The sequence below is a fragment of the Embiotoca jacksoni genome, unplaced genomic scaffold (genome assembly GCF_022577435.1).
Source record: "Embiotoca jacksoni isolate LCO1_2020_lvr unplaced genomic scaffold, fEmbJac1.0.p SCAF_152, whole genome shotgun sequence".
Taxonomy (NCBI): domain Eukaryota; kingdom Metazoa; phylum Chordata; class Actinopteri; family Embiotocidae; genus Embiotoca; species Embiotoca jacksoni.
In genome coordinates, this window is record NW_027185288.1 from 95001 (window position 1) to 117360 (window position 22360).

The 22360-nt window shown below is 41.2% G+C and overlaps 1 protein-coding gene across 1 annotated transcript in view; it reads left to right on the forward strand.

Annotated features, from left to right (window-relative positions):
- fxn (frataxin) overlaps positions 1 to 1699 on the forward strand; it is a 12199-nt gene extending 10500 nt beyond the window's left edge. The window contains exon 5 of the mRNA XM_069149908.1: positions 1364 to 1699. Within this exon, the coding sequence (XP_069006009.1) occupies positions 1364 to 1502 (139 nt within the window). The 3' untranslated portion in view covers positions 1503 to 1699. The remainder of the gene's footprint in view (positions 1 to 1363) is intronic.
- Positions 1700 to 22360: the final 20661 nt, after the last annotated feature.

Genomic DNA, 22360 nt, shown 5'->3' on the forward strand with positions numbered 1-22360 from the left:
CTGGATATAAAACTACAGACTGGATGTAAAACGACAGACTGGATATAAAACGACAGACTGGATATAAAACCACAGACTGGATCTAAAACCACAGACTGGATCTAAAACTACAGACTGGATATAAAACCACAGACTGGATATAAAACTACAGACTGGATATACAAATATTGACTGGATATAAAACCACAGACTGGATATAAAACTACAGACTGGATATACAAATATTGACTGGATATAAAACCACAGACTAGATATAAAACTACAGACTGGATATAAAACCACAGACTGGATATAAAACTACAGACTGGATATAAAACCACAGACTGGATATAAAACTACAGACTGGATATAAAACTACAGACTGGATATACAAATATTGACTGGATATAAAACCACAGACTGGATATAAAACTACAGACTGGATATACAAATATTGACTGGATATAAAACCACAGACTGGATATAAAACTACAGACTGGATATACAAATATTGACTGGATATAAAACCACAGACTGGATATAAAACTACAGACTGGATATACAAATATTGACTGGATATAAAACCACAGACTGGATATAAAACTACAGACTGGATATAAAACCACAGACTGGATATAAAACTACAGACTGGATATAAAACTACAGACTGGATATAAAAGAGTTCGTAGCTTCAGGTCTGTAAAATGGTTCTGATCCAGAAGTGTCTTCAGCTGCAATACCAGCGAGTGCCACTAGAGGTCGGCTCCAAAAAGCCTCCGGCTCCATAGACTCCCATTCAACTTCTGTCATCAAATACAAAGTGAATAAAATGTGTCCATCAGTTATCTCGGTGTTGTTAGCTAAAGTCACTCCTTCTTATTAGTTTTCTGGAGGTCCATCTGAAAATAATCCCTCATTCATTAGAAAAGAAGATTCAAGAAGACCTGTTTTTGGGGGCGTGTCTGTTTGATTGACAGGCCTGTGGTGCAGTCAGGTTACAGCTATCGGTGGGCGGGACGTAGTATTTCCGGTTTCCGATCAGATCGGTCAGATCCACCGCTGGCTCCTCCCCCAGCTCGTCCAAATATGGTCACTTCCTGCTCCAAACCGCTCTGAACTAGCAAGATGGTGACGTCTCCACAGAGAAAAGGGGATGATGTCCGGATAGTTTGGACCTGGTAGGAGGAAGTAACTGAGGTTTCTATTGATTATTTTAGTTTATAGCTGGACAGTTCATATAATAACTCTTTTTTAATATTTAGCAACACCTACGCTTCTTTTTCCTTTTCCTGTTTTTGATCTTTGTGAGTTTCAGACTGATCAATAACTGACGTGGTTCACAAATCCATGTAGTTCATGTTTCTCCGGTTCTTGTGTGTTGCAGTGGGCCGAAGCGCTACGACTGGACCGGCGAGCGCTGGGTGTACACTCACGACGGGGTCGGCCTCCACCAGCTGCTCTCCACCGAGTTCTCCATCATCTACAACCAGAACCTGGACCTGAGGGACCTGCCAAACTCCTGAACCTCAGACCCAGTATTTAACCGGACCAGCACTCACTCACTCAACACAGGGAAGCAGAATGTGTTTTGATCTGCAGGTCCAATACACGTATTGAAATGTTTTCCTCTGTTATGATGTCATTTTAAATTGGCGCACTTCACCAGCTGACTGTGTTTCCACTCTGTTTATTCTCATGTAAATAAAAGACATTTAATCTAGTCCTGTTTGTTCATATTGTGAGCGTGGATTCATCTTCAGGTGGTTCAGTGCACCTGATGATAATCTGTGGAAAACATAACCAAAGTAGTCACAAGCAGCTGGAGGTCTTTCAGGTCTTCACGGTTTAACTGTGTCCTGACAGAAACCAGAAAAACTCCCAGATAGAATGACATCATTAGAAACGTAATGACATCATTAGAAACGTAAAGACATCATTAGAAACGTAATGACATCATTAGAAACGTAAAGACATCGTTAGAAACGTAAAGACATCATTAGAAACGTAAAGACATCGTTAGAAACGTAATGACATCATTAGAAACGTAAAGACATCATTAGAAACGTAATGACATCATTAGAAACGTAAAGACATCATTAGAAACGTAACGACATCGTTAGAAACGTAAAGACATCATTAGAAACATAAAAACATCGTTAGAAACGTAAAGACATCGTTAGAAACGTAAAGACATCATTAGAAACATAAAAACATCATTAGAAACATAAGGACATCGTTAGAAACGTAAAGACATCATTAGAAACATAAAAACATCGTTAGAAACGTAAAGACATCGTTAGAAACGTAAAGACATCATTAGAAACGTAAAGACATCATTAGAAACATAAAGACATCATTAGAAACATAAAAACATCATTAGAAACATAAAAACATCATTAGAAACGTAAGGACATCGTTAGAAACGTAAAGACATCATTAGAAACATAAAGACATCATTAGAAACATAAAAACATCATTAGAAACATAAGGACATCGTTAGAAACGTAAAGACATCATTAGAAACGTAAAGACATCATTAGAAACGTAAAGATATCATTAGAAACATAAAGACATCATTAGAAACAAAAACATCATTAGAAACATAAGGACATCGTTAGAAACGTAAAGACATCGTTAGAAACGTAAAGACATCATTAGAAACATAAAAACATCATTAGAAACATAAGGACATCGTTAGAAACGTAAAGACATCATTAGAAACGTAACGACATCGTTAGAAACGTAAAGACATCATTAGAAACGTAAAGACATCATTAGAAACGTAACGACATCATTAGAAACGTAAAGACATCATTAGAAACGTAAAGACATCATTAGAAACGTAACGACATCGTTAGAAACGTAAAGACATCATTAGAAACATAAAAACATCGTTAGAAACGTAAAGACATCGTTAGAAACGTAAAGACATCATTAGAAACGTAAAGACATCATTAGAAACGTAACGACATCATTAGAAACGTAACGACATCGTTAGAAACGTAAAGACATCATTAGAAACATAAAAACATCGTTAGAAACGTAACGACATCATTAGAAACGTAAAGACATCATTAGAAACGTAAAGACATCATTAGAAACGTAACGACATCGTTAGAAACGTAACGACATCATTAGAAACGTAAAGACATCATTAGAAACGTAAAGACATCATTAGAAACGTAAAGACATCATTAGAAACGTAAAGACATCATTAGAAACATAAAAACATCGTTAGAAACGTAACGACATCATTAGAAACGTAAAGACATCGTTAGAAACGTAAAGACATCATTAGAAACGTAAAGACATCATTAGAAACGTAACGACATCATTAGAAACGTAACGACATCGTTAGAAACGTAAAGACATCATTAGAAACGTAACGACATCATTAGAAACGTAAAGACATCATTAGAAACGTAAAGACATCATTAGAAACATAAAAACATCGTTAGAAACGTAAAGACATCATTAGAAACGTAAAGACATCATTAGAAATGTAAAAACATCGTTAGAAACGTAAAGACATCATTAGAAACGTAACGACATCATTAGAAACGTAACGACATCGTTAGAAACGTAAAGACATCATTAGAAACGTAAAGACATCATTAGAAACATAAAAACATCGTTAGAAACGTAACGACATCATTAGAAACATAAAAACATCGTTAGAAACGTAAAAACATCGTTAGAAACGTAACGACATCATTAGAAACGTAAAAACATCGTTAGAAACGTAACGACATCATTAGAAACGTAACGACATCGTTAGAAACGTAACGACATCATTAGAAACGTAAAGACATCATTAGAAACGTAAAGACATCATTAGAAACGTAAAGACATCATTAGAAACGTAAAGACATCATTAGAAACATAAAAACATCGTTAGAAACGTAAAGACATCGTTAGAAACGTAAAGACATCATTAGAAACGTAAAGACATCATTAGAAACGTAAAAACATCGTTAGAAACGTAAAGACATCGTTAGAAACGTAAAGACATCATTAGAAACGTAACGACATCATTAGAAACGTAACGACATCGTTAGAAACGTAAAGACATCATTAGAAACGTAAAGACATCATTAGAAACATAAAAACATCGTTAGAAACGTAACGACATCATTAGAAACATAAAAACATCGTTAGAAACGTAAAAACATCGTTAGAAACGTAACGACATCATTAGAAACGTAAAAACATCGTTAGAAACGTAACGACATCATTAGAAACATAAAAACATCGTTAGAAACGTAACGACATCATTAGAAACATAAAAACATCGTTAGAAACGTAAAAACATCGTTAGAAACGTAACGACATCATTAGAAACGTAAAAACATCGTTAGAAACGTAACGACATCATTAGAAACGTAAAAACATCGTTAGAAACGTAAAGACATCCTTAGAAACGTAACGACATCGTTAGAAACTTGAACTCAAGGATGACGTGAACAGATTTTGGTGGTCAAAGGTCAATGCCAATATGACCTCATGCCATGAACGCAACATCTCAGGAACACTTTGAGGAAATCTTTTCAAACGTGTTGCAAACATTCGTTTGATTTTAAGATGAACTGATTAGAAGGTCGCTGTCACCTCACAAATCACGTTTGTGGCCATAAATCAATAATTCATGTTGATGTTAGGAGTTAAAAAATTAATAAAAAATAGTACAAATTAAACTAAAGTATGTTTTATTTTATTTCATTGTGTATTTAAAAAGTAGTTGTATTCTTGTTATCTTGGTACAGTGCCGGTGTAATACCCAGATACATCACTAGAGGGTGTGCAGCTCTCAGGAGGAACCTCCTGGAGGCGCTGCAGAATAAACCTGTGGTCCTGCAGTGTGATCTCCGTTTCCATGGCAACACAAGGGGTATGACTAAGAACTGGAAAACAATCAGTCGCCTCAGTAGACTCTTATGTAACATATGTAATGTTTACTAGTCCAGGAAGTAGTCCGACCCTTAGCAACCACCATAGCAACAGAGAGGATTTCTAGTCTCCAACTGAATAAATACAGAAAAATAGAAACACTAAACTGATCAGCTAGTTCAGTCTGGTTGGAACAAAGATATCTGATGAACAAAGATATCTGATGAACAAAGATATCTGATGAACAAAGTTGTCTGATGAACAAAGATATCTGATGAAACAAAGATATCTGATGAACAAAGATATCTGATGAACAAAGATATCTGGTGAACAAAGATCTGATGAACAAAGATATCTGATGAACAAATATATCTGATGAACAAAGTTGTCTGATGAACAAAGATATCTGATGAAACAAAGATATCTGATGAACAAATATATCTGATGAACAAAGTTGTCTGATGAACAAAGATATCTGATGAAACAAAGATATCTGATGAACAAAGATATCTGATGAACAAAGATATCTGGTGAACAAAGATCTGATGAACAAAGATATCTGATGAACAAAGATATCTGGTGAACAAAGATATCTGATAAACAAAGATATCTGATGAACAAAGATATCTGATGATCAAAGATATCTGATGAAACAAAGATATCTAATGAACAAAGATATCTGGTGAACAAAGATATCTGATGATCAAAGATATCTGATGAACAAAGATATCCATGTTCTCATGTGTTTTTAACATTTTAGCTCCGTGTCATGTGTTCAAACCAAACCGGTCCAGCTAGCCTCCTCTAGGATTGTAAGTGCGTGACTATCCGTGGTGTTACGGTACGGGTGCTCGGAGCGACCAAAAAGGACCAAAAGAGACCCGACTTCACCAAATGGGTCATTTAATAGAACTATAACAAGTAGAAACTACATTATATTACATGTTATATGAAACTCTATTCTAATTCTATTTTCCCATTGAGGAGGTGGAGGGATATTTCTAAACATGCAAACTAAACTCCGGTCTGGAAAAGAGTTTTTAAATTCCCCTAAAAACAACCTGAGTACTACTTTTGTTGATAAATGTGATTTAGCAGATTTAAATAGCAAATATATTGTTTCTATGGAATCTGTTGAGTTCAACAGCAATAATGAGATTGATGACAAACAGTGTCTCCATAACAACAGACATTAACTTTCATCTGATTTGAGATCACTTCCTGTTCTCCGTGGTGAACACGCGTGTGCTGCACATGTTCCACCTGATGCCACATTATGTTCATGTTTCATAAACATCAGAGCTGATCATGTTCAGGAGACGGTGACAGATGATGCTGATGACGTAACCGTCATCCTTCAATCAGCATCAAACCACAGATGATATGCTTTCCCATCGAGTGTGTGTGTGTGTGTGTGTGTGTGTGTGTGTGTGTGTGTGTGTGTGTGTGTGTGTGTGTGTGTGCGCGTGTGCGTATGTGTGTGTGTGTGTGTGCGTGTGCGTATGTGTGTGGCACATAAGATTATTATAGAGATACCCTTTTTTTTATAATCTGTCAGAAATAATAAAACAAAGTTCCTGTCCAGCAGGATGTTTTTTTCTCGATCCGTTTAATATAAAAGCTTCAAAGACTTCAGTCAGTTTTTTGCATGTTTCCTCCAGATTCTTCTCGTCTCGGTTCTTTCGTGAAAAGGAACACAATAAAGAATAAATTAAGCATTTTCTTTGCAGATATTTTATGCAAACTCGCTGCCAATTTGTTTTTGCAGCACTTATTGTAATGTATTTTCTGCCTTTTCCTCCATGAAACAACGGTTTTATTTGAGATGAGTCGTGTTCACTGTGAGGTTTAAATCTCCGTTAGACGATGCAACGACTGTTGAAACTGTGACGTTTATTCTGAGGTGAAAGTACGACAACAGGAATCATCCAGTCCGTCCAGCGTCAGGACATCTGGAACGCTCACGATGTGTTTTCACCATTAAAATCAGAAGAGCAGAAGCGTACCAGTGGAGTGATGTTACATTACAGAGTGTGAACGTGAACCCAAGTTTCCAGCGGCCCCAAAAGAAGACGAGGGTGGATGTCAGGGATTACATCTTTAAGCGCACAGCGGCTTAGTGCCACTATTATCCTTCTGTGGCGGGATTTTCTGTGTGAATTATATAACCGTAATCCTTCAACATAAATCACTTCATCACTGTTTTGTCCTTTGGCTTCTTTCCACCGGCGCTGCGTCCGCCCGGCTCACGGCTCAGCTTCCAGATGACGAGCTCCACTCGCAGCGCTGCAGCCGGGACTGCCGGGTGAGGACGGGTGCACCCACCCAGGGGCTGTCATGGCAACTGACTGACTGACAAGTGTTGCTGTGACACCGGAGCATTGATGAGCAGCAACATGAAGTACAAGAAGTTCATCACCATCATGCAAGTAGCTGTGGGCGTCGCCCCGCTCAACAAGAGAGAGCTGATCCCGCCGCCACGCAAACTCTGGAAACCAGCACAGTGAGTGTGTGTGTGTGTGTGTGTGTGTGTGTGTGTGTGTGTGTGTGTGTGTGTTTTAAATGTATTTATAAAGAGAATTCCCACCAGTTAAAGAGATTTTACAACATCATGTTGTCGTACTTCAGAAAATGAGTGCATTTGAGAGAAACAGTAATTTTCGTATTATCAGCATCATTTTCAACGTCACGCTTTATGGAAGGTGAAACTGAAAAACTATTAACTGAAAACTCAATCATCAATTAACCAGAATAAAACAAGTTAAAACCATAAAATTTATCAATTTTGAAATTAATTTAATCTAAAATTGGTAAATAAACTAGTAAAAACCTCAATAATGTTGCAGTGATCATGTTATAACATGACAGCATCAACAAAATACACGCCATTTAAATGAATATATCTACATGTGAGATATCCACGACCACATTAAAAAAAAGATCGAGTCATCTCATCCAGTATGTTAATTAAAGTTGAACATCTTTGAGGGTCTTGTTGGTGTTGATGGTTCAGATGAAACAGTCGTTGAACTTAAATCAGAGAGATCAACAGGAGAGAAGTGGTCCAAATATAAATCCTATAAATCCTCAGCATCTATGTCAGAAAACCTTTCTCTCCATTAATGGGTCGGTTCTGATCTGTCCGGGACACCAGATAGTTTCTGAGGTCAGAGGTCAGGTGTGTGGACCACAGCTGTGACCTCACTTCCTCCTCATGATACTGTAACCTGCCTTTTATTGTGAAAGAACTCATGCATCAATGAGCACTTCAATTTATACATGTGGTTTTAAAGATCTTCATTTATATAAATGTCTGTTCAGTCAAGGGGTGAAAGCCTTTGTATAAGGAAGGCCCGCCCCCACCTTAATTATAGTCAGATGTACTTGTGCTGTAACGACGGGGCAGTGATCTTCCTGTTAACGGACACATTCCCAGACTCCTTCCTGAACTAATATTAGTTTGCTCTTTGTTATGTGTCTCTCTGCTGCCCGTTTTGTATGAATGCGATCGTAGCTGGATTGGGAGATCCTTGTTTTCTTTTGATGACCGTTGAAATGGTAAAACCTTCAGAAGAGTGAGTTATATTCTGAGAGTAAGATGAGACAAGCTAAATATAAGAAGGACAAGTCAGTCCTGACTAATCCCATGAAGTATTCAACCTCCTTCTCACAACCACTCAGAAAAATTACCTCAAAAATCTGGATGGTGTTGACTCCAACAACAAATTATCCCTCACTTCTCAGTATAGTTTGGGTTTCCGTGTCACTGGTCCTGGTCTGGGATGAAGTCTCCACTGAAAGTTATCGCTGTCAGGTTCACTTCATCAAATTGTTGAAGAAATTATGAAATCAGTCTCAAATTGAGACGCAGTGGAATTTTTGTTGGTTTTGTGTTGTACAGTGAGCTTTCAGACAAACAGAGGATCCACGGAAATAAGCAAACCAGGAACAACGGAGGGGGAGACAGGTGTTTCTAGACACTGTATAATTAACTTATGTGAACGCTGCTCACAACCTGGTTATAAAAAAGTTTGGACGCTGTGTAAATGTAAATAAAAACAGAAAGACAACATATAAGATATTGAAACATAGAAATTTTATTGTTTAATGAAAAATATCTTATGTTGAATTTGATGTCAGCAACACGTCTCTAACAAGTTGTGACAGAATCAACAAAAGATGGAAAAATTTTGTAGTGCTAAAAAAAAAAAAACACCTGGTGCAATATCTGACAACTAATTTTGTTACCATGGCAACAGATCAGTAACATGATTGGGTATAAAAGATGATTTCAGAGAGGCAGAGTCTCTCAGCAGTGAAGATGGGGAGAGGTTCACCACTCTGAAAGACTGTGTTGGAAAATAGTTCAACAATCTAAGAATAATGTTCCTCAATGTAAAACTACAAAGAATTAGTGGATTTCATCGTCTACGGTTCATAATATCATTAAAAGATTCAGAGAATCTGGAGAAATCTCTGAACACAAGGGACAAGGCTGGAAACCAATATTGGATGGTGGTGATCTTCGGGCCCTCAGGCAGCACTGCATTAAAAACACACTATTCTGGAGTGGAAATCACTGCATGGGCTCAGGAACACTTGTGAAAACCATCGTCTGTGAACACAGTTCATCGCTGCGTCCACAAATGATGTTAAAACTCTCCAAAGAAGAAACCAGATAGAAACATGATCCAGAAACACCGCCGCCTTCTCTGGACCGAGATCATTGAAGATGGACTGAGGTGAAGTGGACAACTGTCCTGAGGTCTGATGGATCACAATCTGAGATTCTGTTTGGAAATCATGGACGCTGCATCCTCCAGGTTAAAGAGGAGAGGGACCATCCAGCTTGTTATCAGCTCAGTTCTAAAGCCAGCATCTGTGATGGTACAGGATGCATTAGTGCACATGACATGGGTAGCTTGAACATCTGGAAGGAAGCATTAATGCTGAATGATATATTCAGGTTTTGGAGCAACATATGCTGCCATCCAGACAACGTCTCTTTCAGGGAAGGTCTTGTTTATTTCAGCAGAACAACGTCCAACCACATTCTGCACGTATTCCAACAGCATGGCTCTCTAGTAGAAGAGTCCGCTGATAAACTGGCCTCCTGCAGTCCAGACCTGTCAATCATTGAAAACATCTGGAGCATCAGGACATGAACAATACAACAAAGGAGACCCTGAACTGTTGAGCAGCTGAAATCCTCCATCAGGCAAGAATGGGACCACATTTCACTTTCAAAACTCCAGAAACTGGTCTCCTCAGTTCATGAACGTTTACAGAGTGTTGTTAAAATCCAACTCTTTAGAGATATATTGCTGCCATCAAATCCAAAATGAGCATATATATTTCACCAAAAAAATAAAATTTCAGTTTCAACACTTGACATGTCTTTTGTCTATTTCGACTTAAATGTGGGTTCATATTATTTCATATTTGCAAATGATATCTGATGATAACTATAGGATCTCTTTATATTCACATTTTACACAGTGTCCCAACTTGTTTTTTTTGTCATCAAAGAATAGTATGTATTGTTTAAAACTTGTATTGTGTGACTGATGAAGGTACCATGTACCCTGGGAACACCTGGGGTGCCTCAGGAGGAAGTGGAGGACATCCTAGTTCTTGGAGGAAGGGCGACCTTGCTTCGTTTGCTTCGTTGTGACTGGATTCAGCAGAATGAGATGGAAGCAGGAGATACTGAAGCATTAAGGTTTCGTCTTTTGACTTTATTCTCCTCTGAAACCAAACCTGCATGTGTGTAAAGGTCTGGTCACATCAGAGCAGTGAGTCTGCAGGTCAAATCAAAGCTTAAACCATAGAAAACCCATGAAGTTAATAGATTAAGACATTATATCCATATTAATAATATGTTTTTATCTTAATGTGTACCTGTTGGCTTTGTCATCCTAAAGCTGAGCATTACACGCACACACACACACACACACACACACACACACACACACACACACACACACACTCACACTCATACACACTCACACACACACACACACACACACACACACACACACACACACACACACACACACACACACACACAGCCAACCTCTGCACTTGCGCACACCAGGTACACACACAGAGGCACACACTCACAGAAGTCCTGCATGCAGTAGCAGCGCAGTCATCCCCCCTCTCCTCCCCCCCCTCCCCCCTCCCCCTCTCCTCCCCCCCCCCCCCCCTCTCCTCCCTCCTCCCTCTCTCTTCTCCTCAGTCTTGCTCGGTGACCGCTCTGTCAACAGCTCCTGCATCTCTTTCTCTCTCCTCTTTCTTATCTCTGTATCTCCCCATCGTTGTTATCATCCATCACCATGCGTCTCGGCATCTCCTCCTTCATTACGGATATCCTGAGCACCTCCAGTAACGTCTGTTTCTGCTGGACCGAGGGCAAGGTAGAGTCAAACCTCCTCCAGCTCCACCACCCTGCTGCTGTGCTCTGGAGCAAGGCAGCAGCCGGGCTCGGGGCCTCTGGGTGCTGCTCGGGATGCTCTGCTTTGGTGATGTGATGTTCCAGCGGCGGCTGTGGACACACTGCTGTGTGTGTTTGTGCATTTCCTGTGTGTGTGTGTGGCGTGCTCCGGTGCTGTCTATTGATTTGGTTGCATTGATTATTGTGATATATATACAGCACACGTGTGTGCATGTTTGTTGGTGTTCTCAGAGGAACTGCACACGGTTAATGTTCGCTTGATCCACCATCTTCATGTTCACTGTTTTATTTGTCTCAACAATAAGTTCTATCATTTGAAATATAAAGAATACAACTTCATCCCTTCTAACCTGAACCAACTTGATTTAATCACTGATGATCAGATCAGTTTAATCTCCACGGTGACGTCTGGGATGCGTTTAAACCTCTTCCCACAAATAGTGGCAGAGCAGAGAAGAACTGCATATCCCAAACAAACTCAGATCTGTCTCAGAAAGCCTCCGTGTTTAGTTGGCTCGCGAGTTAATCACCGTTGTCATGACTGAGTCCCAGAAACAAGACGCTGATCTGCTGGTTGGAAACATACGAGGAGCATCGCTGTGATTCCTCGGAGCTGCATTTCTGTTTCTAGTATCGTTGTTTGAGTTCCGTCCAACTGCATCCTTACGACAACTCTGCACATGATACATGTATGAAAGTAATAATCACAGAGTTTATTAACAAGTGAATAAGAGAAAGGTCCAAACTTGTTTCTGTTACCTCACTTTCATCACAATTAAAAATAAAAATAAATCGACATCATTGCACTAAAAGTTTTGCATGTTGGACTTTGTGCAGGGCAGAAGTTCTGTAACGGCTCCAGTAGGTGGCAGAGTTTCCTTCTTCTCTGATTCTTATCTTATACTCTTATTAGGTTGCTAGTTTCTTCATTTCTCATTTGGATTTTAAAATGTTAAAGTTGTTCAGATGTTTATTGTAGGATACGTTCAGTATGTCAGTATTCAGCTGCTTAACGAGTGTGTTTCTAATAGCATGCTGTATCAGCGGTCTGGGAGTGTGACAGATGCAGTGTGTGTGTGTGTGTGCGGGTGTGTGTGTGTGTGTGTGTGTGTGTGTGTGTGTGTGTGTGTGCTTTAGATTGATGGGTTTGTCCCAGGACTGGTGCAGTATTAAGATTCAGTGACGGGCCCTGGTGCGGAGTGCAGAGGCACCGACTCTGACAAACCAATCAAAGCCTCCAGCAGCCGTTGTGTCGGCACACAGCTGGGAGAAGCACGTTGTCGTTACTGTAACCCGGCCCAGAGACATCGATTCAGCCCAAGCTGAAGGTGTGGCAAGGTCACCTGACAGCGAACGCTGCCAGCACACAGAGAGCAAACAGTGTGCACACAGGCTTCTCTTATTCTCACCACACTGTTTAAAGCACATACAATCTTTGACAGCCAGCATCAACAATCTGATCCATTGATTCCATGTTGGTGTTATATAACACAGAGTACGGTACGATACAACACAAACTACAGCAAAATCCCAAAGAAAAGTGCAAACAGAGGAGACTGACGTAGAAATAACCTGAGAACCTCTAAAAACCATCAAGTACAGACTTTTAGAGGTTATAAAATAAACTGCTGCATATGAAGAAAAAGGCTCGATATTCATACTGCTGTCAAATGACATGAAAACGTGTCAGTGCACTTCTCTTGAGGCTGAGACTTACAGTTAGAGACAATTTGAGTATTTACAAAACAGTAGTCTAAAAGAAAGCAGCATTTCTGATGTTGTAGATTTCAGCAGCCTGATCAAATCCAGCACATCCCAACCAATCATCATCCATCAGTGGTCATCAACCATCAGTGGTCATCAAACATCAGTGAGGTCATCAACCATCAGTGATGTCATCATCCATCAGTGGTCATCAAACATCAGTGAGGTCATCAACCATCAGTGATGTCATCATCCATCAGTGGTCATCAACCATCAGTGAGGTCATCAACCATCAGTGATGTCATCATCCATCAGTGACGTCACCCATTGGTTTGTGAACGTTGTGAATCCTCCAGTTCAGATTCTGTCCGTCACCATCTTTACTAGTTCGGAGCGGTTTGGAGCAGGAAGTGACCATATTTGGACGAGCTGGGGGAGGAGCCAGCGGTGGATCTGACCGATCTGATCGGAAACCTGACGATACTACGTCCCGCCCACCGATAGCTGTAACCTGACTGCACCACAGGCCTGTCAATCAAACAGACACGCCCCCAAAAACAGGTCTTCTTGAATCTTCTTTTCTAATGAATGAGGGATTATTTTCAGATGGACCTCCAGAAAACTAATAAGAAGGAGTGACTTTAGCTAACAACACCGAGATAACTGATGGACACATTTTATTCACTTTGGATTTGATGAGAGAAGTTGAATGGGAGTCTATGGAGCCGGAGGCTTTTTGGAGCCGACCTCTAGTGGCACTCGCTGGTATTGCAGCTGAAGACACTTCTGGATCAGAACCATTTTACAGACCTGAAGCTACGAACTCTTTTATATCCAGTCTGTAGTTTCATATCTAGTCTGTGGGTGAAACCCAGTCGGGTCTGGAAGGCAATACAATTCTTTTGAGTTGATTAATTGAATTTGAAAAAGTATTTTTAGCTCTGATCATCCTGAGTCTGTAAGATGTATATTTATTTGTGAATTGATCAGATTTGATCGTGACACCGACTCTGTTCACTGAAACGATGACAGCTTCAGAATATCTTCTTCTTGCTGCAGTCTTTGACTCTGAAAGATTCAGTTCAGGTCAGAAACTCCAGCACATGTAGAGGATTTAAATGTTCCTGCACAGACTTGAATGTCTGACCGTCTCATCTGGACTGCTAATGTCTGCAGCTGTTTGAAGAGTGTGAGCTGACTCCGCCCACCTTGTCGTGGACAGCAGCTCATAGTGAGACAGTGTGAGTGTTTCTCTGTGACTTGTGTTTGTGTCAGAAGTGATACCCTCGACTGGAGCCACGAGGAGGACGGTGTTATTTCTATTTCACTCTCTGTGTGCATGTGAGTGTGTGAGCATGAGCCGGCCGGGCGGGTCCATATTTCTTCTAGTAATCAGTGGTGTCCTGTCGGGCTCCAGCAGAACGCCTCCACAGATTGATGTTCCTCCATCGATTGGAGCGTCGGGCGGTGTGGATAGATGGCAGCCGAGGTGACCCGCGGACTCCGGGCTCCACTATCTCTCCTTGACCGTTCACACACTGTTGCCCACGGCAACACACTACAATAAACCGACACACACACCTCAGAGCAGCAGCAGAGGGCTGTCAGTGAGGGATAATCAGCAGCAGGCTGCATGTTAAACCGTCCCAGTGACCATGAGGTGACAGGTTTTACTGTCGGAGAGGGTTGCTGCTCCGCTTCGCTCCATTACGTTTCATGGAACAGTACGCTGACTGGGACGTCAAAGGTTTCAAACATCTTCAACAGTACCAGCCTGGTGGTGTGATTTACAGAGCAACTCTAAAATAACAACACTTTGTGGAGCTCCTGGTCAGCAGAGCTGAGTAACCGCCGTGTTTAGGTTGTGTTGGATCTAGTAGAGGATGTGCAGATATGGAAAAGATCTACCTGGTTGCTGCGGTATCACAGCAAAATGTGAAATAGTCACACTTTGGCCTGTCTACGCCTGACAGTTACACGTTTTCCTGTAGTGGTCAAAAATGAAACCTACTGCATGCATAGAGCTTGTGATTTACTGGGAAATGAAACACCTGGTTGGGGTTTGGAGAAAAAACATGGTTGCTGTTAGGAAACAAAAAACAACTCGACAAAAACGTTGTCACCTCCTCGATTTGAACCTCAATGTCTTGCATGCTGTGCTATGACTAACGCCACTCGGCCACCCCCATCCTCCTAATACAGATAAAAAGTGGCATTTGTTGCGGAACATTAGTCACATGATGATGTGTCACAGGACATTTACTTGCGTGTTAGTTTCACGCTTTCAAAGCACGTAAATGTCACACCTGGACAGGCTAAAACGTGGCTATTTCACGCTTCACCGTGAGACTGGGTTGTATCTATAGAAACAGGTCTGTGGTGTTTAAACTGAGTCTTTTCCTACTTTGCATGTACACAGTCTTGTACCATATGATTTAAAAAAATTTAAATATTGAAAACCTGTCCCTTTAAATTAGTTTTCTATAAATTCTTTCAACATCTGAATGAGTGCCTCCCTGTTAGATCGTATTTTAAACCTGCATCACTGTATCGCAGAACAACCTTCAGCCACACGGTTACACAGCCGACATACGATCTCTTCCGATACTGAACTTTAACATTTCCTCCTGCCGGTGACTCTGCCGACAGCACAGAGGATGATGATGATGAAGATTTACTTCTTCTAGCTTTTCCTAAATCTCTCTTGAAGAGTTCGGAGCGTTTAGATGAGGGGCACCTGAGCAGGAGGGATGCTTGACATCAGGCCGACCCGGCTGTTTCCAGGTGAGTCATCGTTCAGAGTTCAGAGGCGGGACGACAACACAAACCTGAAAACACAGCACACGTTGTGCGACTGACTGACCAACAACACAAAGACAGTCTGACCTCTTCTCATCTTCTGTTTGTCCCACCAGCTGATGGACTGTTACAGTAGATGTTTAATGTCCCCAGAGGATGAATCCTCATGTTCCTGCCTCCACCTCCATCCACCGAATGCCTCACTTTTCCACCAGAAATACAAACAAAATGCTAAAAGTGGGTTCATTACGAGTAGTTTTGGAGAGACTGGACTCACCGTGTAAACTCCTAAGATCTGAGGACACCACTAAAATAGTGTGTAACTGTTTGTTGTGCAGATGTTTTGGTTTTATGGAGCTGTGGAGCTCCTCTCCCAGATTCACTTCCAAAACTACAGCCTGTGTTCATTATTCTGCCGTCACAGCCGTCTCCAAACCAACATTACAAAGTGTGTTGAACACGTCAACGTTTTTATAATCTGTCAAAGCTTTTAATATTCTTCATTTTTAATATTCTCAGCTGTTTTGTCCTACAGTTGTCTGCACAGAACAAGAACACTGTGCACACATATTTACTGTATATACACACTGTCACACCCTGACAGACTTGCTCACGCTAAACGCTCTGCGAAAGAAGTCTGTGACGTTCCAGTCTTCAGAAGTCCGAAATGAAAGCAGCTCAATGTCCGTTCACTCGTCTCACTTCCTGTTTCACTAACGGCAGCGCAGAACCAAGAACACTGCAAAGATCCTTAATGCTGGACACACACACACACACACGCACACACACACATGCGCACACACACACAGACACACAGACACACAGACACACAGACACACACGTATAATGCAACACTGTTTTCTTTTATGATAGCTACAAACACACACTTCCTGATACCATCACTGTACATGGAAGCAGATATTTGAACGCAGCTTCACTGACATACAGTCACAGAGATCCAGATGAACATATCACACATCTCTGACCCAACAATCATTTCTCTCCGTCGTCCTGCCTCCTGTTCTTCCTCTCTGCCTCCTCCAACAATGCAGCAGCATCATCACACACAGAAGTTCATGAAGCTGAAAGGGGAAGAAGTGGATTTATACTGTCTGAGATCATAAATGACTGTTAAATACTGGACTGAACAACCATGAAAGGCTTTTAAACTAATGTCTCATTGTACTGTAGAATGAGTACTTTAAGAGAGGACGTATTAAAGCATCAAATAATGGTGGCTTTTGTTTGGTTGGTTGGTTCTGTTGGTTGGTTGGTTGGTTGCATGGTTGCATGGATGGATGGTTGGTTGGTTGGTTGGTAGGTGGGTTGGTTGGTTGGTTGGTTGGTTGGATGGTTGCATGGATGGTGGGTTGGTTGGTGGGTTGGTTGGTTGGTTGGTTGGTTGGTTGGTTGGTTGGTTGGTTGGTTGGTTGGTTGGTTCTGTTGGTTGGTTGGTTGCATGGATGGATAGTTGGTTGGTTCTGTTGGTTGGTTGGTTGGTTGGTTCTGTTGGTTGGTGGGTTGGTTGGTTGGTTGTTTCTGTTGGTTGGTTGGTTGGTTGGTTTGTTGTTTGTTTGATAAATTGGTTATTTGTTTGTTTGTTTGTTTGTTTGATTGAATGGTTGGTTGGTTGGTTTGGTTGTTTTGTTGGTTGATGATGGGTTGTTGATCATAAATTGTTGTTTGTTAGTTGATGGCCTGTGTTTTGAACTGTTGGTTGGATGGTTGCATGGATGGGTGGTTGGTTGATTCTGTTGGTTGTTGGTTCTGTTGGTTGATTGGTTGGCTCTGTTGGTTGGTTGGTTGGTTGGATGGTTGCATGGATGGATGGCTGGTTGATTCTGTTGGTTGGTTGGTTCTGTTGGTTGGTGGGTTGGTGGGTTGGTTGGTTGGTTGGTTCTGTTAGTTGGTTGGTTGGTTGGTTGGTTGGTTGGTTGGTTGGTTGGTTGGTTGTTTGGTTGGTTCTGTTGGTTGGTTGTTTGGTTTGTTGTTTGTTTGTTTGATAAATTGGTTATTTGTTTGTATGTTTGTTTGATTGATTGTTTGATTGATTGTTTGATTGATTGTTTGGTTGTTTTGGTTGTTTTGTTGGTTGATGATGGGTTGTTGATCATAAATTGTTGTTTGTTAGGTGATGGCCTGTGTTTTGAACTGTTGGTTGTTGACCTGCTGCAGTTGACCTGCGGAAGTGACCGCCCACCTCAGGTGTGTCAGAGTGCATCAGCTTCACACAGGGCAGATCTGATGTTCAGTGTTGGAAGTAAAGTAAGCGACAGGGAGAGCAACGTAGGGGGAAGTGTTGAGATCTGATTGATGTCGACCATTCAGCACTTCTGTCAGACCACCAAAAAACAAACAAACAATTACAATATTGATGTAATTCACCTATAAAGCGTTATAGTTCAGCACCAACCAATAACTGTCTGGTAAAAACGTTCTGGCTCAGTTGGCCAGTAGACTGAATATTTACTGGAGCAGTCCAGAAAATATTCAGTCTAAAACATCCTGAATACACACAGACCGCCGCTGCATCATTGGAAATATGCCTGTATTATCGGTCATAACTTGAGTTAACATGTAAATATTTGCCATATACTGATATCAACTTGGTGCTTGCACTCTGCCCGTTTGATTGACACATCCTTGAGCCAATTGGAGCTTCCGTGTCCTGTGCACAGTCTTCATGACATCAGAGTTCATGTTAAGAGGAGGCTCCTCCCTCTTCTGTAGTTTACAGTCAGACCTGCTGATCACTGATTGTTTGTACCGCCGCTGTGATTCTGAACATGACGACATGCAGCTTCAGTGGGTTTAAAGAGGAAACAGAGAACATGTGAAGAGAAGTTCTCTTTACCTGACAGACAGGATGGTGTTCATCATGTGATCAGGAAGATATCCGTTTGTTTGGATGGTTTTTAAGAGTTTTATTATGAAAATATTGTCTGATGAACATTTTTATGGTGTTAATCGGTGTTGTTGTTAATAGAAATAAAAACCTTTAACTTCAAACTTCTTTACCTCAGTGTAAGTATTTTTCCTTTCAAAAATTCTGTTAAATACCACTTGATGTCAACAGTAGAGATTTTACAACTTTTAACCACTGTTTATAAAAGAGTTCGTAGCTTCAGGTCTGTAAAATGGTTCTGATCCAGAAGTGTCTTCAGCTGCAATACCAGCGAGTGCCACTAGAGGTCGGCTCCAAAAAGCCTCCGGCTCCATAGACTCCCATTCAACTTCTCTCATCAAATCCAAAGTGAATAAAATGTGTCCATCAGTTATCTCGGTGTTGTTAGCTAAAGTCACTCCTTCTTATTAGTTTTCTGGAGGTCCATCTGAAAATAATCCCTCATTCATTAGAAAAGAAGATTCAAGAAGACCTGTTTTTGGGGGCGTGTCTGTTTGATTGACAGGCCTGTGGTGCAGTCAGGTTACAGCTATCGGTGGGCGGGACGTAGTATCGTCAGGTTTCCAATTAAATCAGTCAGATTCACCGCTGGCTCCTCCCCCAACTTGTTCAAATATGGTCACTTCCTGCTCCAAACCGCTCCGAACTAGCAAAGATGGTGACGGACATAATCTGAACTGGAGGATTCATAACGTTCACAAACCAACGATGACATCACTGATGGATGATGACATCACTGATGGTTGATGACATCACTGATGGTTGATGACATCACTGATGCTTGCTTTTATCACCTCAAGTCCCTCAAGGCTCCGTCCCGGGTCCCCTCCTCTTCTCTCTGTACACCGACTCTCTCGGCTCTGTCCTTCACTCACATGGCTTTTCCTACCACAGCTATGCTGATGACACCCAACTGATCCTCTCTTTTCCAGATCTGAAACACAGGTAGCAGCATGAATCTCTGCCTGTCTGACTGACATCTCTCAGTGGATGTCCTCACACCACCTGGAAATCAACCTCCACAAGACCGAACTGCTCTTCCTTCCAGGGAAAGACTCTCCCACCCTCGACCTGACTACTACCTTCAACAACTCTGTTATCCCGACCCTGACTGATAAGAACCTCAGAGACACTCGACAGTCAACTCTCTCTTACTGCCAACATCACTGCAACAACACGTTCCTGTAGATACATGCTGCACAACATCAGGAGAATACGTCCTCTTCTCACTCAGAAGGAGGTGAAGGTTCTGGTCCAGGTTCTGGTCCAGGTTCTGGTCCAGGTTCTGGTCCAGGTTCTGGTCCAGGTTCTGGTCCAGGCTCTGGTCCAGGTTCTGGTCCAGGTTCTCTACATCCAGGACATGGTCCAACCCTACATCCCAGCCCCTCCCTCCACTCTGCTTCTACCAATCAGCTTGTTGCTCCTCACTGAGTTAAACACTCTACTAAACCAGGACTGTTTGCTGTCCTGACTCCTAAATGGTAGAATGAGCTCCAACGACATCAGGAAGCAGAAACTCTGAACATCTTCCACCACAAACTAAAAACACACCTCCTCCTCTTCCTCCTCCTCCTCCTCCTCCTCCTTTACCTTGAACAGTAGAACTTTAGTATCTTAAAATAGAACTTACTGATAGAACTTTGTAGTTTGGCTTTCTGGAAGAAATTATATTTTCTTGATTCTTGTTCTGGTTTTGAACCCTCATGGTTGAAATGAACTGATTGTAAGTCTTTGGATAAAAGAGTCAGATAAATGAAATGTAATGTAAAGTAACATAATGTAATCACCTCAATGTGCCACAACTTCCCCCAGAGGCTTCCCTTTGGAATTACATATGCCTCAGAAATATTCAGCTAAAGATGAGTGCCCTACTAACAGTTCCTGCAGGCACTGTGGAGGTGATGGATGACCACATATGACCACAACCTCAGAGCAGTAATGCAAATTATTAAAGGTGCAGAACTAAAACTGAACGAGGCCGAGTGTCAGTTTAGCAGATCTAACACCAGGGGACGTGGTATGAAGCCATACTCTGTCAAAGTTACACCATCAAAACTTTCAAAACTCATCAATATCACTGTGTTGCACCCAATCACTGTCATGATTGATTACCTCAGTGAGTTCCTCCCTGGTCTTTCATCAATCATGCACCCGATGAACTGCTCAATAATAAAGATGCCAGGTTGAATGAGTCTCTGGAGCGAGCATTCAGACAAATGATACCAGTGGAGACCATCTCGTTGTGGCATATTATAATGTAATCAAGATAACAGAGGTCAGTTTTGGTAGCCAGTCTGGATCAGAACCGGGAGACCGATCTGGACTTTAAACTGCTGCTGAAAGACTCTGCTGCTGTGTTCCACAGATACACACTAACACACACTAACACACACTAACACACATTAACACACACTAACACACACTAACACACACTAACACACACTAACACACATTAACACACACTAACACACACTAACACACACTAGCACACATTAACACACACTAACACACACTAACACACACTAACACACACTAACACACACTAACACACATTAACACACACTAACACACACTAACACACACTAGCACACACTAACACACACTAACACACACTAACACACACTAACACACACTAACACACATTAACACACACTAACACACACTAACACACATTAACACACACTAACACACACTAACACACACTACTCTAACATGTCAGGACTCTCACTGTGCACACAGTCCTGTTCATTCAAACCACACTGACAGGAAATGACCTCATCATGTGAACACATCAGCCTCCACAATATCTGCAGCTTTCATTATTTTACCCAGAATTCAGTGTGTTTTTGTGTCCTCTGTTTAACACTCAATAAACACTCTGATTCTTCTGTCCAGCAGCAGAGAACAAACACGTTGTGTTCAGGAACAGCTGCAGCTTCCTCACACGCTTTTAATTTGAAAATCCTTTATGTCAGTGGCCCCGCCCCCTTCCTCTATGGAACCAAGATGGCGACCGTTTAGTGTGGAAAGTGTTCAGAGTTTCACACTTCTTCTTTTCTGGAGCGTTCTGAGTGATTCATCCTGGAACTTGTAGTGTTCTGATGTTTCTGTACTGACAGTGAGAACACACTGATGTACTCAGATTAGAGAGTTAGTACACAAGTAGAACATCTGGAACACAAGTAGAACATCTGGAACACAAATACAACACCTGGAACACAAGAACAACATCTGGAACACAAGTACAACACCTGGAACACAAGAACAACATCTGGAACACAAGTACAACATTTGGAACACAAAAACAACATCTGGAACACAAGAACAACATCTGGAACAAAAGTACAACATCTGGAACACAAGAACAACATCTGGAACACAAGAACAACATCTGGAACACACGAACAACATCTGGAACACAAGTACAACATTTAGAACACAAAAACAACACCTGGAACACAATAACAATATCTGGAACACAAGAACAACATCTGGAACACAAGCACAACATCTGGAACACAAGAACAACATCTGGAACACAAGAACAACATCTGGAACACAAGTAAAACATCTGGAACACAAGTACAACATCTGGAACACAAGTACAACACCTGTAACACAATAACAAT